This window comes from Poecilia reticulata, linkage group LG19, assembly GCF_000633615.1.
Source record: "Poecilia reticulata strain Guanapo linkage group LG19, Guppy_female_1.0+MT, whole genome shotgun sequence".
Lineage (NCBI taxonomy): Eukaryota > Metazoa > Chordata > Actinopteri > Cyprinodontiformes > Poeciliidae > Poecilia > Poecilia reticulata.
Window position 1 is genome coordinate 17,588,185 of NC_024349.1, and position 18,874 is coordinate 17,607,058.

At 39.4% G+C, this 18,874-nt stretch overlaps 3 protein-coding genes across 5 annotated transcripts in view; 1 reads left to right on the forward strand and 2 right to left on the reverse strand.

The window, feature by feature from the left end:
• Positions 1-520: 520 nt before the first annotated feature.
• On the reverse strand, positions 521-11,163 carry cbx1b (chromobox homolog 1b (HP1 beta homolog Drosophila)). Of its 2 annotated transcripts, none has more exons than XM_008437433.2 (8): positions 10,860-11,163; positions 6,392-6,476; positions 6,141-6,303; positions 5,142-5,223; positions 4,731-4,884; positions 3,843-3,996; positions 3,024-3,121; positions 521-2,381 (listed from the first exon to the last, which is right to left on the reverse strand). In XM_008437433.2, exons 4-8 carry the CDS (start codon positions 5,194-5,196, stop codon positions 2,240-2,242), a joined length of 603 nt encoding a protein of 200 aa, XP_008435655.1. In that variant the 5' UTR covers positions 5,197-5,223; positions 6,141-6,303; positions 6,392-6,476; positions 10,860-11,163; the 3' UTR covers positions 521-2,239. The 2 variants fall into 2 exon arrangements, with proteins under 2 accessions (XP_008435655.1, XP_008435656.1); XM_008437434.2 differs by having other exon boundaries at positions 3,024-3,118; positions 10,860-11,160.
• snx11 (sorting nexin 11) lies at positions 7,477-15,766 on the forward strand. Its single transcript, XM_008437607.2, has 7 exons — positions 7,477-7,666; positions 8,729-8,768; positions 9,056-9,142; positions 12,301-12,401; positions 13,365-13,460; positions 13,543-13,767; positions 13,944-15,766. Exons 2-7 carry the CDS (start codon positions 8,745-8,747, stop codon positions 14,962-14,964), a joined length of 1,554 nt encoding a protein of 517 aa, XP_008435829.1. The 5' UTR covers positions 7,477-7,666; positions 8,729-8,744; the 3' UTR covers positions 14,965-15,766.
• A 654-nt stretch (positions 15,767-16,420) lies between these two features.
• Positions 16,421-18,874, reverse strand: part of skap1 (src kinase associated phosphoprotein 1) — a 42,110-nt gene continuing 39,656 nt past the window's right edge. For both annotated transcript variants that reach the window (XM_008437435.2, XM_008437436.2), the window contains exons 12-13: positions 18,281-18,383; positions 16,421-17,926 (exon numbers count right to left, since the gene is read on the reverse strand). In XM_008437435.2, the coding sequence (XP_008435657.1) occupies positions 18,291-18,383 (93 nt within the window). In that variant the 3' untranslated portion in view covers positions 16,421-17,926; positions 18,281-18,290. The remainder of the gene's footprint in view (positions 17,927-18,280; positions 18,384-18,874) is intronic.

Genomic DNA, 18,874 nt, shown 5'->3' on the forward strand with positions numbered 1-18,874 from the left:
GCCTCCCCCTGACTGGAGAAAGGTAGTTTATTCTTCACATGGTGTGACTTTGCACRCAATGACTGAAATAAGTCATTAAAAAATTATACACTATTGTAGCAACTTAAAATTGCWGTTATTACCGGTAAAGAAGACTAAAGAGTATTAAATGTATTTTTGAATGAATTTAAAATGTGTTTATATAATTTCAACARGGACCGTTACAAATACTGAGGTATACATTAGAAGTGCCATTTCAGTTAAACAGTCTGGTTTTATCATGCTATCTATAATTTTTAATGAATTTCACATTTAAATTTGTAAATTAAGTGTATATATACCTATTAAATCTATTCAGAACCTATGTTCATTTTTATCGATTTTTCTTTAAGCATTTGATGCATGTAAATAATTAGCAATAATTTCATACTAAATGCATTTTGTTCACTTTTACTTAAACAATACATTCTGCTTATGACTTATTTACTCACTCTGGCACTTCARGAATTGGATTTCACGTTAAAGTGATTGGAAACAGTCATGTAACAAAAATTGGTTTTATTTTCCAAAAGTGACGAGTAAAACAAAGAAAGACACTAGCAAGATTACAATGAACAAATTATTCACAGAATGATTTGTAAACTTACACCAAACAATTTGGAGCAAAGCAGCTAAAGGTGTGTTTCGACTACGCAACCCAGAACAGCCCCCCCCCCACCCCACCCCCCAAAATATTTTCTGGAAAGTTTTACAATACCCCGCCTACTGTGGGGTGTAAATCACGTTGCTAACACAGAGGGGTCACTGCTCTGCTTGCACAAGTTTTCATAAAATAATAAAACTGGAAGATGCACTGCAACGAATAATAATCCCGCATTGTCTGATTTGTTCAAYTCCCACTTGCTACAAACGAATTTAAAATGCTGGAAACAAGAGTATTGACACACTGAAATTAGACAAATACAACTCTAATCTGAGACCGTTTCATTGCTTTTATCGTTTAAAAACAACTCATGTCAGGGGGAAAAAAAAAAAAAGTTCATAGCAATAACCCTAAAACCAATTTAACAGAATTTGGTTTGCTCTCTTTGAGTGGTTGCACGCTGAAAGAGAACTAAACTTAGTTTTGAATGTAAGCAGTGTAAAACTGACATTCAACATGAGTGACTGGGTTTGAATCACAAATATTTCACTCACCACTGTTGAACAATTTCATGTAAACATGAGCTGCTAAGAGATTTAAACTGGGAGGTGGCTGGATGCTGGAAATATTCAACAAAAAAAAAAAAGAAATGCTAAGCATCTTCCCATCACATAGCCACACCGGGATGGCTCAGGTTAGTACGTAGCTGTACTTATTCACTACCATGTGTTTTATGTGGTACATTTCTACTTGTGTATACTTATATGGCCCCCAGTTGTTACAAAGAAAAGAATGAGGGTACCTGGGTACCCRGGGTTCCTGCAGTCAATACACACCTTTAAATGACCCCCAAAAATCATTAGAAAAAAAAAATTAAAAAAACTCGGATTGTGTAAACAAGTAGAACACCAAATAAGGTCACATCACTAATCACGTTACTATATTGTTCTTTTTTTTTCAATCAGATTGAAATCCAAAATGAGGAAAACCTGCCTGGTTTGGCTCTTTTTCATTCCTAAACTTTTTAAAAAATAAAACGGATTGTACTCAATTTTTAAACTCAGTATATTGTAACCGATATGCACCTAAAAAAATAAAAAATAAAGGCAAATTTGCCTTTGTTTACATAGTGGAAAAACAAACCAGTAATCAAACCCACAGTGGTTGTCTGGGAAACTGGGAAAAGACAAACACCCCAACATCAACTGCTGTCGGTTTTGAACGGTATCTTTCAAAAAAATACTGGCAATCAATTACAGTGAAAACGTCCGCCTCGGAACTAAACGTAGTGCTCCGTAAGCACACAACGGGGGGGAAAAGAAAGCATGATACACAGACCGGAAACRATATCCAAAGCAAAAACGACTGGAATGTTTGCCGAAAATTAACTGCTGCGTTGCTTTGTTTCCTTTGCTCTGGCTTTTCAGGCAAATCTGAAGTGTATATATTTAGATTACATCCACATAAAAAGGAGAATCAGATGAGTGAAACTACACCAAAAACGACAAATGAGTCCACAATGTCTTGCTGGTCTTTCTCTCTCTCTCTCTCTCTCTCTAAATCACACTGGAGTTCTAAAGGTTCTTCCTCTTCCCCAGCCCTGCTACCTCGTCCGCCTTAGTTCTTGTCGTCTTTTTTCTCGTCCTCCGAAGGATACGAGTGCCAGGTGAGCCTCTCTTCGTAGAAGGAGATCACCACCTGAGGACACTTCACGTTGGCCTCTTTTGCCGGCACCAGGTCGGCTTCGTCRGAGTGTTTCCTGTAAAACCCGCAGACTGAGTTAACTGATGTCACAAAGACAAACAGGTTTCACAGTGCGATTAAAAGCATTTTTCCCCACCGAAGAGATTTCTGATGGGTTTTTTTTTTTTTCCTTGCTCAAATGCGTTTGGGATATTTAGCAGGACGGCGATCTGAAGCGCACCAGTAAATCCACCTCTGAAAGTTTTGGAGCCGTCTAAGTTGAGACGCTGCCGACTTTAACCAGGCCCTCCAAAGGTGTTGAACTGAACAATTCAGTTCAACACCTACAGGATGTTGAGCTGAATTTCACAGGAGTCTGTACAGGAGTCTACAGTCTACAGGATGAAAATTCCTCCACGGTAAAAATAAAAAGGCTCACTGCCACTTAGCATAAACATTTATTGTTGCTGCCATGGGTACTTGAAGCAAATACRAAGGGTCAGGTTGGTTACCTTTGCCTTTAATAATTGAAATCCTTTGGGAACAGTTTTTTCTTGTATTTGCTCAAGTTATCTTTGTTCAACATTCGAATTTGACACAAAAAAAAGAAAAAGGAAAAAAAAAAGAGCAAAACCAAAAGAAATCTGTCAGGGGTGTAAATACTTTCTCACTACAGTGTCAGTTTTCTTCTAAAATGTCGCAGTTTGCTTTGACAAACCATTTCATGAGGAACATAAGTTCTCCTGTAGAGTCYGTGGCACCGATGATCCTTTCTGGCTCCAGGCCTCGAGCGAAGCCTCTCAACTTCTCATTCTGCTGGTCGAACAGAACAAATTCAGTCCATGAACGTAGCTTCAGTCMAGTACCAAGACAACCTTTTTTTCTTTTTAAGGAAAAATTAAGACTACTTCAAATACTTTTTATGGAATTTGTTTTTGTCACTGTACATGGTGTTTAGGTTTTAGCTAAAAAAAAAAAAAGTGGATTCTTGCGAAAGTAAAACACTTCCATAAATGTTCCCTTTATACACACACACACACACACACACACACACACACACACACACACACACACACACACACACACACACACACACACACACACTCATAAACTACACTTTCTATCATCTGATTAGATAGACTGTAAGGAAATGTGGCTTATCCTTATGGTGCTTTGATCAGGGTTAACACTTTGTCAAATCTTGAACAAGTCATTCGGTTCAAATGGTGATCAGAATGAACACAAATGACGCGGAGTATAAAACCTTTAGAAAAAGGTTYTTATAGAAAATGATGTGATTGGTTTAAATAATACATAGAAATTAAGCATTTTTATGAGTTCTAAGCAGAAACTGAAAATTTGACTTCAGACTATTCATTCCCCATCACTTTTCATGCAATACATTTTTCTCTGTTTGGCCTCCATTTATACACACTAATAGGCATCAAACATCTTTTAGACTTTTTATTATTCATTAAAAATAATATAATATTAACACTGCTAAACCAAAGTAGAAAAAGGACAGTCAACAACTCACGTCCTCCTTTTTCTTCTTCGATTTGCTTTCATCYCCGTCTGCCTCTCCAGGCGCTTTTCTCTTTCCCTCGTTTGCCGATTTCTGTTTCTGCAGATATTCTGCTATCAGATCCGGACAGTCCARGTTTTCTTCTGGCTCCCAAGTGTTATCCTCACTGCCGAATTAAGGACATGAGCAGGAATGCAGTTATCACCTCAGAGACATATATATGTGTATTTCTTTTGTGCTTGATGCTTCAAATTACTTAAAAGATTTGTTAAATCTTTTTTATTTTTTTAACATTCTCATGTTTTTCGTAAACGACGTAACAACTGAGACATGTTTTGCTTATTTATTTAAAGAACCAAAACTGCTTTTTATTTTTGGCTTGAAGGTTTTATTCCAAGAAAGCTGTTGTAGTGCTGGTTCAGAACCCCGGCTTTTAGCCGGTTTGTTTCTCCACATTTAAAGAGCCGTGACACAGAAATGTCATTCCATCACCACAAGTCTCTTCCAGTCAATCTTCCTGGTGTTTTACTGCAAATTTAGTCTCAAATTTATTCTCACTGCACCTCGAGGCTCAAAACGTGTACATATTTTAGTATTTTTTATTTTTATTTTTTTAATTCAATACGTTATTGAAACCTGGCCAAASTTAAAACGTCACACCACGCTCACATGCTCGGGGTATCGAATAGAAAATTCACTCCATAGCGTCTGGACTGATTTTGTTCCGTTTTCTCATAACCTCATATTTCTTAACATACTGTAATGACCAAATGTTATAATGCTTTTCCCATGAGTGCCTACTAAATTTAAGCCTCAGCTAGAACCCCCAAATGTTTTTTTTGTTTAGTTTTTTTTTTGCTTTACATCTAAATCTTAGACAAAACACTCATTCGTACTTACTTGGAGAACCCTTTCCACTTGAGAAGGTACTCCACCTTGCCTTTCACCACCCGCCGATTCAGGACTTTTTCCACCACGTACTCTTCCTCCTCCTCTTCTTCCTCTACCACTTCATCCGCCTTCTTCTCCTTCTCGGGTGTCGTTATTGTAGCCTCTGCCAGATCATAAACAGGGTTGTTTGAAACAAATCACTATTTTTTTCCCCCAGCTCAAATCTGAAACATTGCTACGGCCTGAAGGTGTTGAGATGAAAATTAAGATGGTTGCTTTTGCTTTTTTTTTCTTTTTTTTTAAATCAGGGACATGTGGTTGCTGAGGCAAAGACACGGCAGAGAACACATCTTTGTACAATTGTTCTTCAACAATAATCAAATGCAGAAATTTATATGCGGAAGAAATGACGTATAAAACCTTCTGTAACGGTGGCGCCATCACTAGAAGGCTCTGGAGTCTGGCTCATGCTCATCAGGTAGACCTCGGGACTGACAGGTGCCTGGTCAAACACAGTGGACAGACAAAAACAAAAAACCAATAACTATACGGAGTGATCTTTTTTTGGGGGGGGGAATAAGAATTCTCCTTTTTCCCAGAATTCTCGCTTTAATCTTCTCACTTTATTTCTCAACGCTATTACTTTATTGCTTAAAATTCTGACTTTAATCATTATTGCAGTGCAGATGAGAACCTGGAGGCAACCAGCCCCATTGTCAGAGTTGTGCAATAAGAATGCAGATTGGAGGACCATATCGGATTTACGTGTCCAATCAAAGTCAGATTCTTCTTTTTTTTTTTTTTTTTATTTAGTGGCCCTAATCTTCTTCCATATGTATGCATGCGTTTTTCCATGTTACTAAAAAGTAGCTAATGTGGTCTGACGTCGGCAGAGCTTCCTGTGTCTCACTGACTTCCAGCCTCAGCAATGGGAGGTGTGCAACACCTGGTGGCGACAGGAGCCGAGGTGCTCCGCTACAAAGCCTACTGGAGCATGCATGAGATCATCCTAACCATGCAGCCATTGTGATTTGTGGAGAACAACGAGAAAAGCCTCTTCTGGTTCGGATTTCAGGCGGATTCCCCCCGCCCCACTCACTTTAAGGAGCAGAGGGAGGAATCCTCGCTGAACAAAAAGCCAGGAGACCCCCTCCCCACCCCCCTTTCCCCCTGTTGTCTCCTCCATGTTGCTTTTCGCGGCAGCCGCTAAATGAAGCACTAYTATCGATGGCTGCTAGCTGTAAAGAATACTTTTACCTAAATAAGGCGCCACGCAGCGGCTGATAACTTGTTTTCAAGCAGACGTGTGGGAGTAATGACCAATTCACACATGCAACCCGAACAGGCGGCTCGGTAACGCTGAAAAAGCCCAGGTTGAGGTGCACAATCAAATGAAGCGACAAAAGGAAGAGAACTCACCGATTAGCTGTGATGTAAGCGCTGATTTAAAAGTCCCGCAACTTGACTGCAGCTGTGTTACAATAATGCAGAAAAATCACGGCTGCCTGTATCGGTTTGTTGTGGAAACGCCGAGCTGCTAGCTTGACCACAACAGAGCGTGCTGCTGTTTCCGCCCCTCCGTCTGGAATGGAAAAAGAAAAAAATGGTTTTGTTCAGAGCAAGGCGCGAGCCGAGGTTCACCGACGGTTAACGCACGCGGATTTACCCACCCGCAGAGCTGGCGCCGCCCCCGTCACATCCAGATGTTCTGTAGATCTGCCACTGCGGCGGACTGGATGGACACAGCGGCCTTCGCTGTACGATCCACATGGTTGATGGCAGTTAAGAAAAGAGCCAAAAAATAAAAATTATATACATATATGAAAATAAATAAATAAATAAATAAATAAATAAATAAATAAATAAATAAATAAATAAAATAAAAAAATTTAACATATAAGATATTGTCAATGTTTAAATGTTTCTTTGGTTTTATTGCTACTTATTTTTACTTATGGTGCATTCTATGTACAGAGGAGATGGAATTTCCAAGTTCCAAGATGGAAAAAAAAATCACAACAGGAATGTCTGTAAAAGTCAGAATCCAGTCTAATGTAGATTTCTTACCAACCATGACTATCAAAGTTCAGCATGATGTTGGCTGTGCATACAAAACAGAGTACAGAGGTTTGGTATTTTTGCATCTTAAAAGAAGTTGGAGTTTTCAATAATTATTCTTTAAAGCTTTTGTATTGAATTGTTATTGTTATTATATGGAAGTCCATTTCCTCTCATAAGACTTAGCTATTATAGCCAAGATGACTTTGTCTTTATTTTTGAGATTATTAATGTAGCATATAGTGCTTTGTAAAAATGGTCACTCTTTTCACTTTTTATTTTTTACAAAGGTCACATTTTTAGGGGAAAAATACAACTAATAATTTAAAAATTGTGGTATGGGTTTCTATTCAGACTTCTTCACTCTAATACTCATGCATAAAATCCAGTGGTATCACGTTGTCCAGCAGTATTTTGATTACTTTATAAATGCAGCTGATCTGTGAGCTAACACTATAACCAACAAATAAAATCATTAAAACCCAGGAACATAGCAGACAAGTCAGGGATACATTTGAGGAGAAGATWAAAATCTGAGTTAAATTATACCTCAAAACTTTGAACTACCATCTCTACAAATCTGGCTTTTATTGAAAATTGGCCAGAACAAACCCATAAGAAGCGCCACTCACAATGTGGCCACTCACAATATGGCCGACCCAAAGGCCTCCCTCGGTCGAGCGTACTAGCGTAACCTCCCTAACGCGGTGACGTATGTGACGTCACGACGCCTGTGACTTGTGACTTGCGAAATGGAGAAAGAAACCGAGAACAAGGCTCAGCCCTATGGTTTTGTTCTTTCATCAAACACAAATATCGATAAGCGGGGCAGTGTTGACAACAGCGGACTGGATAGAAAAGAAGAAGCCACGGGAGACTTTGTGAAAGTAAGTAGCTGTCGGTTAGCTGAAACTTTAGCCATCTTGATTACAAGCACAGTCAATCAATCAGGCCTGTAAACAGAAAAACAAGAATAGTTCGTGAAGTTACAGCTGCTTTGTGCTAGTCACTGTTCTTGATGTGCATTTAAAAAAATCACCAACAGGCTCTATAACTTACTTAGTTTCCTCTCGTCTTATGCTGAGTTAAGGCATTGTAGTTGATTGTGGAGCAGAGCCCGTCAGAATTGCCAGATGGAAGTATTTGTAGATAGCTTGGGGGCATTTTACAGTTTCTGTTTTGTAACATGATCTGGGGGAACTTTGTATTTTTATTTATTGGAATCTTAATTTTCAGTCGCACTTCTCTAACTTCAATAATAATAATAATAATAAAATCCAAATACTTAATAAAACAAAATGTCTTTATTTATAATAATTTTGTTTTGGGGGGCTGGAGGGATCTCCAAAACATAACATGCTCTGAAAGACACGTGTACCTGGAGTTTAAAAAAATCACGACAATGAAATTACTATTAAAATTTCTGAGATTTGGCAACTCAGTGACTAAAAGCTGTGTCAGCTTTTTGTATTAAAGAAAGGGGAAACTCCAAGGAACGAGCAAAATGTTCATATTGTATAGAATATACATTTCTATGATTGCGGTTTTGTATAAATGTATATTGCAATGACAGTTGTCACTATATTGTAGTGCTGCTAAATATCAAATTAGTAGATTTTTTTTAGGTGCAAGTCCTTTACTGTTAAAAAAATAAAATAATCTTTTTTTCAAAGATCCACATTAGCGACATTTTACATAAAGAAAAAACTTCTTTTTTTTTTCCAATAATTTTCAACAGACTGAACAAACCACTATGAGTCCAGAGCTGTGGTTGTTGTAGTGTAAAAAATAATCTGAATGACGAAGCTAAGTATGCACACTATAGTGACTCAGCTGATAACTGACCAGCTTCTCCTTTGGAGGATGAATCATCAATTTATTGCAGCAGTATCGAAAATGCATGCTGTCTCTAAACCTGCTGACTTGTCTGTCTCGCCTTCTGTTTGCAGTGCGGTTCTCGGTAGGATGATCAGTAATCACGAAGACGATGTGAGTAACTTCCTACTTTCTCCTCCACAGAGGAAATCTTTACCACCAGTTCTCGTTTTGGTCATTTATATGCAGGACAGCAGAAACCTTTCTTTAAATAAACGTCCTGTGGGGTGCTAGAGAACAATAAGCATTTTGAAAGAGTACTTGGGGAATTTTTTATTTTTTCTTTGCAGGAGAGGCACATGCTGTTCTTAGATCTCTATCTGTCACGCAGATAAAAAAAAAAAACTTCATTGCGGTTTTGATTAGTTCTAAATATCATCTCTTCTGTTTTTGTTTTGAAGGAGTTTGTTGCAGTGCGAGTCCAAGATCCCCGCATTCAGAACGAGGGTTCTTGGAATTCATATGTCGACTACAAAATATTCCTACATGTGAGTATTAACACCAGTGAGTGGCCTCCCAGAGACGAGAACGCCGTCATCTGTGGAACAATTTAATTTCAGAAATTGTGGGATTTAGTTTATTTCAGACTAGGCCTCTTACAATTAACAATAAATTAATTAATCGCATAATAATAAGTTAAAAGAAACTCAATAATTTTCATGTGCTTCATTTATCGATTTTCTCATTTCTCTCTCTTTTTTTTTTTTTTAGCAAAAACTGAATGCTAAAAGCCTTCTGTTTGGTACTTTGGTCTTAACTATCCCTTTTTTGGAAAAAAAAAAAAATTGTTTACACAGACTTCATAATTCATCTTATTTGTTGTCTCTGTTGTTTTCTTTCTTTATTTTGGATGTTTCAAATATCTTCCAGTTCCAATGTTTAAATGGTCATCAGAATTTAAAGTGTATTGATCCTTCAGAATGTGTTCTTCAACTATAATGCCATCATTGCTATTATATTACTTGGAAATGGTCTCAAAACAACATTATAGTTTATCGCAATAGGTTCCGGGACAATTTATCGTTCAGCAAAATTTGTTATCGTACTGGGGCCTGTTTCACTCTAAATATTGTCTACTTTTCTAACACCGCGCTCCTTGGTAAAGACAATTTGATCTGTTTAATGATCCTCAATGAAACACTTTCAGAATCATTACAGTAGACGTCTGCAGAGATAGTTTGAAAAACTTGTAAAACATGTCATAAACACATAAAAAAAAACGCACCCAATAACACTTAGGAAGTGTTTTATATCTCTGCTGAGTTCTAGCATATTTTTAAACTACTTAAATCTGCAAACATCATGTATTTCTGCAGGTTAAAATCCCCCACAGTCTGATTTTATGCCGTTTGTGCAGCAGATTTGATTCCTCAAATTTTATTTATGTCAGATGTTGTTGACGTTGTCAAGGCAGCGGCTGGCGTCGAAGAATGCTTCGTCAGAGTAAAAAAAACCTCTCGCAGATTAATGTGCGGCGTGGGTGTCGACTCGTGAAATTGACCGACATCATGTGACCCCATGTGATCCCGCATCAATTTGTTTTTGGTCGCATGTTTTTGATCTGCTGTCCAGTGACTTAAATGATTCACAGAAGCTTTGTGGGAAAGTTCTGTGGAGGGAAATCGCTGAGTCAGAGGTTTGACCTTACCAGCTCATAATACACAAAGATAAACTTTGCTCGACTGTCGATACATTCATGGAAAAAAAATCAAGCACACTCCACGCTTGTAGAATCACGTGTTTCCACGGTCACTCTCAGTAGTCACTTCCTGTCTGACTTCCTCATATTATGAGGTTACGTTGGACCAATTTAGGCTCATCTTTCTTTCAGAAAGCGGCTTCAGTTCATTGATGTTTGCTTCACTGTGACACAGCTCTCTCCAGGCCCCGCAGCGGTTCAGTCAGACTGAGGTCTGGACTTTGACTGAGCCGTTGCAGCGACTTGAGTCGTTACCTTTTAAGTCGGCCTGCTGCAGATTTGTTGCCCCGTTGATGTCCGCCTCAGTTCAGTTTAGTTTAGTTCAATTCACAATACATGTCATCTCAAGACAGTAAGTTGCAAATTTGATTTGCTAATAAACAGCAAGTCAAATTTGTTAGCTTAGCTTTCGGAAAGTTGAGATTTTTTTTTTTTCTTTTCTCACACTTATCACACAACTGATAACTGAAACATTACGTTGTATCAAAAATAAAAACATAGCTTACCTAACAAACAGGAAATCGAGTTGGTGGTTAACTTCAATCCTACACATTAATCAAATAAAATAAATAAACCTAGAGCAAACTGTTCTGGTCCCAATGAGCAGTTGTCAGCAGTTGACAGCAGTTAATAGCAGTTAGTATTAGCTAAAATGGATAACCTTAATAATGATAACAGTATGCAAAACATAGCAAAATTACTCGTGAAACGGTGTGTGTTATCAAATTTGTCTAAAATATGTGTTAAAATAGAATATTTGTAAAAAAAAAAACACAGCTGATTCTGATGCATACCACAGCCACAGACAGTGACAGAAAAAAGGGGAAGTAGCTGTCAGTTACCGGTTGCTATGGTAACCACCAACTGTCAGGCGCTGCGCAGCAGAACTTAAAACACCAGTAAATTTCTGGAGAAAACAACTTGTTGACTAAACAAGACAAAAGTCAAAGAATAAACCAAACACATTTTAACAAACTCCACATCCACAACACTGCCAACATAAAACTGTTAGTTACATGATCACACCTCTTCCACAGTGCTTGGCAGCTGTCAAGTAGCTCTTTCAAACAGTTTTTTTTTTCTTTAACATTTAACCTGCTAACTGAGGCCAGCAGAGTCTGAGATGGACTGGGTTGTACTTAGTTTTTGACTAGTCATGGCCGCAGCTCTTTAAAAATTGTAAAAAAAAAAAAAATGAAGAAAACGAAGGAGCAAAGAAAATAGGTCCTTCGGGACTTTCATCCCATCTTTGATAACGTGACTAACTATCACGGGTTAAAGTTGAATCTGTTACAGAACGTCAGGGGGGCAACAGCTTGTGATGCAAACATCACGGTGGACTGTGTCACACGCTATCGGAACAAATCTGACATTTAATGAAGCTTTCCACCAGCTTTGAGCTCTGTGACAGTTTTAGTTAATAATGTATTTTTATTTATTCCATGTACTTGAAGCTGTTTATTCTTCCAGTAAAGTTTCTCTACATATTTTCTTGTTGAACATGAATAAATGTACATTTCCTGTCATTTCTATGCTGCAGAAGTAACTAATCTGATGCACTTTGCCAAAGATATGTAGAAAATATTATTCAGTTGTTATTTTTAGTTGAGATGAACCAGTCAGCTAAGCTTAAGTAAAAATCTAGTTTTATTTTTCCATATCTATTAATCAAAAAACCAAAATCTCAACATTTTGGACCCACATTATGCATCAACCAAGCAGCACGAGTCTAATTTTGTAAAAGATCAGATAAAGGTTTAGCGACCACAGCGGGTGAGATGTGAAGGAAACCCAGGTATTTGCAAATAAAAACCTCCCGTTTGCCGCATTTTTGTTCATCATGGCAATCACAAAACATTTCCCAGCCCTCTGGGGTGATTTCACGGAGTACTTAGTGGCTGATTCCGCGTTTATTCATGGTTTCACACTCCTCTGTTCCGCTCTCAGACCAACAGCAAAGCCTTCACGGCCAAGACGTCCTGCGTTCGGCGGCGCTACAGCGAGTTTGAGTGGCTCAGGAAGAAGCTGCAGAAGAATGCAGGCTTGGTGTAAGTCAGTCGCTCTTTGTGTGTTTGTTGCTGTTTAAAATGAATATTGTACTGAAAGTGTATTGTACAGAAACCTGCAGGTGGCCAGTTTAAGTAAAATGCTATTCACACTGACCTTTTTATCATTTGGTCGTATGATTTAATAAATATAAATAATGCTTGCCCATTTTTTACACTTTGGAGCTTTATCTAAGTTGTTGTTATTTCAAAGAGCCAATAGTGTTAATGTGATGCAATCTAAAACAGTTCCTATGACCTTTGGGAGAGACGCAGTCCCAGAGCATCACAGATCCGCCACCGTGGTTAACAATTGGAATTATTTGCTTTCTCACATATTCAGATCTTTTTTTTTTTTTTCAAGCCAAATTCACCTAACGCTTTTGCTGCTAGAATCCTGCTAGAGTTTAACAAACAGAAAAATATGTTTCCTGGCATGTCTCCCAGACAGACTGGCATGCAGATGGTATCTGCTGGTTGCTATGGAGACCAAGTTGATCTAAAGATGCCACTTTCGGTTGCTAAGAGTGAGCTTTGGAGATTTAACTTTTAACTCCATCATGAAGAATGGACAATGGCATGTTTGTTTTATTATTATTATTTTTATGATTGTATTTATATTGAATTGTTTTGAAACAATATGGGCTCATACATAATTGGATGTTGATTGGTTTGTAAGTTGCATTGAATCAACTTCTGCTGTTTGACTTTACTGCAGAGTGTTTTTTTTTTTTTAATACGGTGTAGGTCATTTGAAATCTAGAATGCTGTTATTCTTTCCAAAACAGACACAGTGAGACTGAGTGCTTCACTGAACTGACGTAAAATTCTCCCGAATGTGGCTTTAAGTCTCAGACAGACCAGTTATTATTAACAGAAACATCCTAACGTCTCAGAATGCGTGTCATCATGTCAGACGTTTGAGACAAAGTAGAAAATAATTAAGAGCTTGTGTTCATCCTTTAGTCCAGTCCCGGATCTTCCTGGAAAATCCTTCTTCTCCTTCAACAATGAGGACTTTCTGGAGAAAAGGCRGAGGGGACTCCAAGTCTTCCTGGACAAGTCAGTTTCCCCGTTCTTTCTGAACATACGTTTGTTCTGCGCGGTCGGTCCGGTCTTAACGGTCAGTCTGTCTGGGTTTCAGAGTGGTGCACACTACCGTGTGTCTGTCGGACAGCCAGCTCCACCTCTTCCTGCAGACCCAGCTGCCGGTCGGTCACATCCAGGACTGCGTCCAGGGACTGACGCCGTACTCGGTGACGGACGCCATCCTCACCTACGCCTCGTCCAACCGGGGACTGGCTCAGGCTCAGCAGGAGGACTCCATCAGGGAGCCCGGACTCACCGTCTCTTACGAGTCCATGGAAAGGTAGGAAGATGACTTCCAGGAGCATCAAGTTCTTAAAATGTTTTGAAAACAAATAAAATTCAAGCAATAGGTTAGAGTTTGGGAAACTTAAACCGAGCTTGATGGTTGATTTTTATTTTATTTTATTTATGTCATCACATGCAACGTAAGGGGCTTTTCTTGTTCCCTCTCCACAGTCCGGCTCCTCACCTGCCTTCCCTGCAACTGAACACAACTCTCGGCTCCAAACCAGCGACCGGTGGGGATCCGGACCCTCTGGAAGACATATTGGAGCTCTGTGAGCAGAGGCCGGATGAAACGCAGCGCAGGGGAAACGCCTCGATAAGGATCTCCCAGAGGAGCGACCGGCTGGAGGCCGTTGTGGAGGACGCCGGCTCCACACGCGCTTCCTTCTACGTGGGCGAGATCCTGGACGACTCGGGGAGCCTCAGCCCCTCAGAGCACAGCTGCGTGATTCAGACTCCCGTGGAGGTGCACTCACCCATGGAAACGGGCTTTGAAGACGGCGGCGAAGACAAAACCGAAGAAAGGAAAAACTCAGAGTCTGAAATTAGTGAGGCTTCTGCGATGGACAATAATAACGTGGAAGTTGTGGAATGCCTCTCCGAGACGCCCGAAGGTCGCCTCGTAGAAACCGAAACGTATGGCAAACGAGGCGATGAATCAAACAAGGTGCCCCTTGAGTCTGGAGCTCAGGCGGAGAGTCAGAACGTGAGCGGCGAGTCAGAGGCCGATCTCAGCGACTCATGCCGACGTATCCACCGAGAGGAAACTGAAAACGAGGACAGAGGCGAGAGCGACGAGGACAGCCGCTCGTTGCTGTCCTCCAACGAGAGCATCATCCGGTGCAGCGAGGAGGAGAGTCTGGGCGAGGAGACGGACGACTCCGTGCGGGTGAAGTCGTCTCCGGACAAGGCCAAGGACCGGTCAGAGCTGGAGGGCTCCAGTCAGAACATTTTGTACATCAACGGATTTAAGGAGAACAAAGCGGACGCTGAGGACTGGGAGGATAATGACCAGCAGTACACAACTCCAGAGCCTAAACCAGCCGCTTCTGGCGGAGAGCTGACTGAAAACTGTGACTTTAGCATCTTGGAGAACAGCTGTCAGTCCGGAGCAGATGAAGGCGAATTTACAGTGCAGGAAGCTCCGGCCTCGATACCTTTGGAGGGATCAGAGGAGGCCGAGGAGGCGTAGGTGCATCAGTGGAGCTAAACTTACTCTGGCTGCTGCGCCATCACTGAGCCAGAACCATGGGTCTTTAGTCTCTTCTGCCAAAGAAACGTTAACAAGGCACAAACAAAGAGATATTCTGTTACATGAAACCTAAATACACAGTGCCTTGCAATAGGATTTATGCTCTTTAAACTTTTTCATATATACACATTTATGTTTGCTGCAAACAGAAACTTAAGCATATTTCATTGGGATTCTGCTACAGACCAGGACAAAGTAGCGTCACATTTCACAGACACCTAAAAAAAGTGTTGTATGCATTTTTATTTTGAACTTTACATCAATAGTAGTTTTAAAACTATATAATTTACAATTATGCACAACTTTGTGTTGGTCTGCCACCTTAAATCCCAATAAAATACATTTAAAGTTTGTACTTGTGACAAAAGTACAAGGGGTATGAATACTTCTGTAAGGCATAAGTCATCTTCACAATGTTTAATCACCGTCAAGAAAGGGCATATTAATACAAGATCAAAAGATTTAAGTTCTCTTCTCTTTTTGCTGCTGCAGCTTTTAAAAATAGCTGATCGGATAAAAAGAACTAAGAAAAAAAAACACGTTTTTCATCAGTTTGATCAAGCTGATTTATTTATCTTGACCACCAGAGGGCACTAGACGTACAGAGTTCACAAAAAGATGCTGCTTAATTCCTATTATTTGCCAACATCTTAAACACAATTTGAATGAAGGAGATACACTGAATGAAGGAGATACACTGGAATAATGAGATAAAGTGTTTAAAATAGATTGTTTTCCCAGAGCTTTTCTGCTGTTGGTGAATTTTATTTTGAAGTTCTACACATGAAGGTGGCGTCGTTTTAAATGGGTCTTTATTTAGGTATCTTTTTCAAAATAACAAAGATGTTAACCAATAAATAGACTTCACATTCATTGAACCATCTGAAGAAGAGAACCTGTTTGCGTTTGGGAGGAATCGCTTATTACTTTTGTTATCAGGACCTCAAAAAATTATCATTTAAACATGGTTTTTGGAGAAAGAAATAAAAATATTTGGATTTTTTTCCCCCTTCCCTTAATTGTAGAAAACTGAATTGTAGATCTGTCATGTTTGTAAGCAGCCAAAAAACAAAACAAAAAAAAAAACAGCTCCTCCTCACATTTTAAAGCTGTAAAATGTTTGCAAGAAGGCCAGAAAAAAAAAAAAATTGGTATCATCCCAATAATTAATAAACCCCCCCTAAATAAATATAGTCAAATTAAAAAGGTCCAGGAGTTTTTAAGAGTGCAATTTATGCTGGGGATCTTTTTTCAGGGTTGCCGGTAAATTTGTTTACGTCTGCAGTTCAGTTTCCATTTAAATTCATCTGCACTCCTCCAATAACACTTAGTCACATTTACTGGATACTGGGCATACATGTGGGCTGCTGTAATTTCCTCCCATAGTTTTTTTTTTTTCTAAATGTTCATATATGACTCCTGACTATGTGAGTCTGAAGTCCAACTGGTCAAAACCTGGTGATTTGATCCGAGATGTTTTCACACTACCTACTGCTTCTCACGCCTGTGATTTCTGCTGCATTTTAAAGGGACCTGCAGGTGTTTTTATTTCATGTGTTTTGAAGTAAAATAAAAGAATGTGGATCTAAAAGGGTTATTAACCACCAGAGTGACTTTATTCATGTACGAATTCCAAGTTTATGTCGATAAATAAGTTTCTTTCACACCATTTCCTTTTTTAAATAATCTCCACCAAGTCTTTCTCAGAAATTGACGTTATTGTAACAATGCTGCCACCTAGTGCTGAAAAGTAAAACAGCCAAAAACGTTTAATATTTTTTAAATAGAAAATTCATGATGAATATCTTGTCTAAGCAGTTTTGGTAGTTTATTACAACCTTGACTCTTCTTGGGTATGCGTTTATAAGCTGGGCAAACCTGTCTCGTCATTTTATCCCTTTTCTTCTCAGCAGATCTCCTCTGGTTCAGTCAGGTTGGAATCACTAGAGCCATTTCTAGGTCTTTCCAGATTTGTTCGCTTTTTATTTCAATCCAGGCTCTCTGGAGATGGATCACATGAGAAATCTCAGTGTTTAGCTGCAGTCATTTCCCTCTCTAAATCAGTGTTTGTCTATCCTAGTCTTCAGGGACCCACTGTCCTTCATGTTGACCAGATCCAAGTGGTTCTGGTTCCAAAGTGCACAGCAGGTTTTGTTTTCTAAAGGTTTACAGATTCATGCTTTGCCACAAGATCTACAGACAAATTCTTTGACTTCATTGCTTGGTTTCTGCTTTCGTAGGAGACCTGATATGGGGAAGTGTTTCATTCCACACCGTGCTCATTCTGGTACCACTGGATCCAGACGCCAGATAAATCTAGACCCAATTTTAAATGTCAGATGTTTCGCCATTATTAGCTATTATGTAGATAATTTCTATGTTTTAAAAAAACTAACGTATATTATTAAAGTTCAAGTAAATTTCAATATGCTCGTTTTTTTAAGGATGTCCTTCTAGATTTTAATTATCAGAACAGTACTGCCACCTAATGTTCAAAATTGAATGTAAATGAAAACAAAGAAAACCCAAACGTGAATATTTTTAACTTAAGACACCTTGATGATTTATGAATAGTATTTAACATGCACATAACTCTTAAATGTTAAAAATTAAGAAATCAAAATATCCAAAGGCCATATAATTACACATGTTGCTTATTCTGATATTTGATAAATGCATCAGCCCGGGTAAACGGTGACTTTCAGTGTGCATCGGTCATCTCTGGATGAATACATCTAAAATGACAGTTCTAGTTTCCACATCACGTAAACGTGATCTATGGCGGACAGGAGTATCTACCACCCAGCACAAACACGCAGGATCTGCATCACGAAAGGTGGGAAAGGAAATCGTGTCCGTATCCGTCGGTGGAGTCACGTCCGGATGCGTCGAAGAGAGCGCGCTGCGGAGGAAACGGAAAAATAAATTTGAAAGAAATCAGTAAAAACACGCATTAATAATTCAGAGTCCATTTTAAGCTGCGCCTATCTAACAAAATCACAGAATCATTTTCTTAAATAGGACAACCGTCGCTGTAATCAGGCTTTCGTCGCGCATATTTATTCACAAGCACTGGCCATTACGGCTCTCCGATTGCCTCGTGCAGTACTTGTCCCAGCCAGCAGATGCCATAAACGGCAGGTCAACGACTGAATATACCTCAGTGGCAATCTGGATGAGTACCAGGGGAACTGTTTCTGTGTATTAGGCCACAGTAATGGTCCATAATGCTCATGATAAGAGAGTGCCTGGGTACCTGTTGGGGCTCAGAGGATGTAGGCGGGCTGCAGGAAGTCCTTGGGGACGATGCCCACGGTGCCGTTCAGTTCGCCGACCCACCAGCCGTGGATGTTGTACTCCTGAACACAAGAAGGGAGCAAACAATGAAATCTCCGAGGGCTTTCGGGCATAGAAAAACAAAAATAAATCCCAAGCGCAAATATCGATGATTTCTACACGATCTCGGAAGCCGTTTGCATGATTTGATCTCCAATTACGCTGCACGCGCGTGAGGTCGAGGAATATTAAAACAGGCCTTAAAAAACTGCAAAAACTACGAGGCTGAGATTGTTTTCCTTCTGCGTGAAGTCAATTACAAGCGAAGGACGAGCAAGAAACCACATCCCATCCAACAAACAGCCATTCACAATATTTTAATACACACTGGGGCTCATTAGCCTCGAGGGGTTTTCATTAAAAAACTGGGCAAAACGGTAAACAAGGCAATCAGGATAGTAAGAGTCTAAAATAAAACAGCTTTTTTTTAACTGCTCAAAAGCCATAAACACAGCTGGCCTCCTTTCACTAGACTAATTAAGTCGAGACGTTTTCCCTGGAAAGACTTGATGTG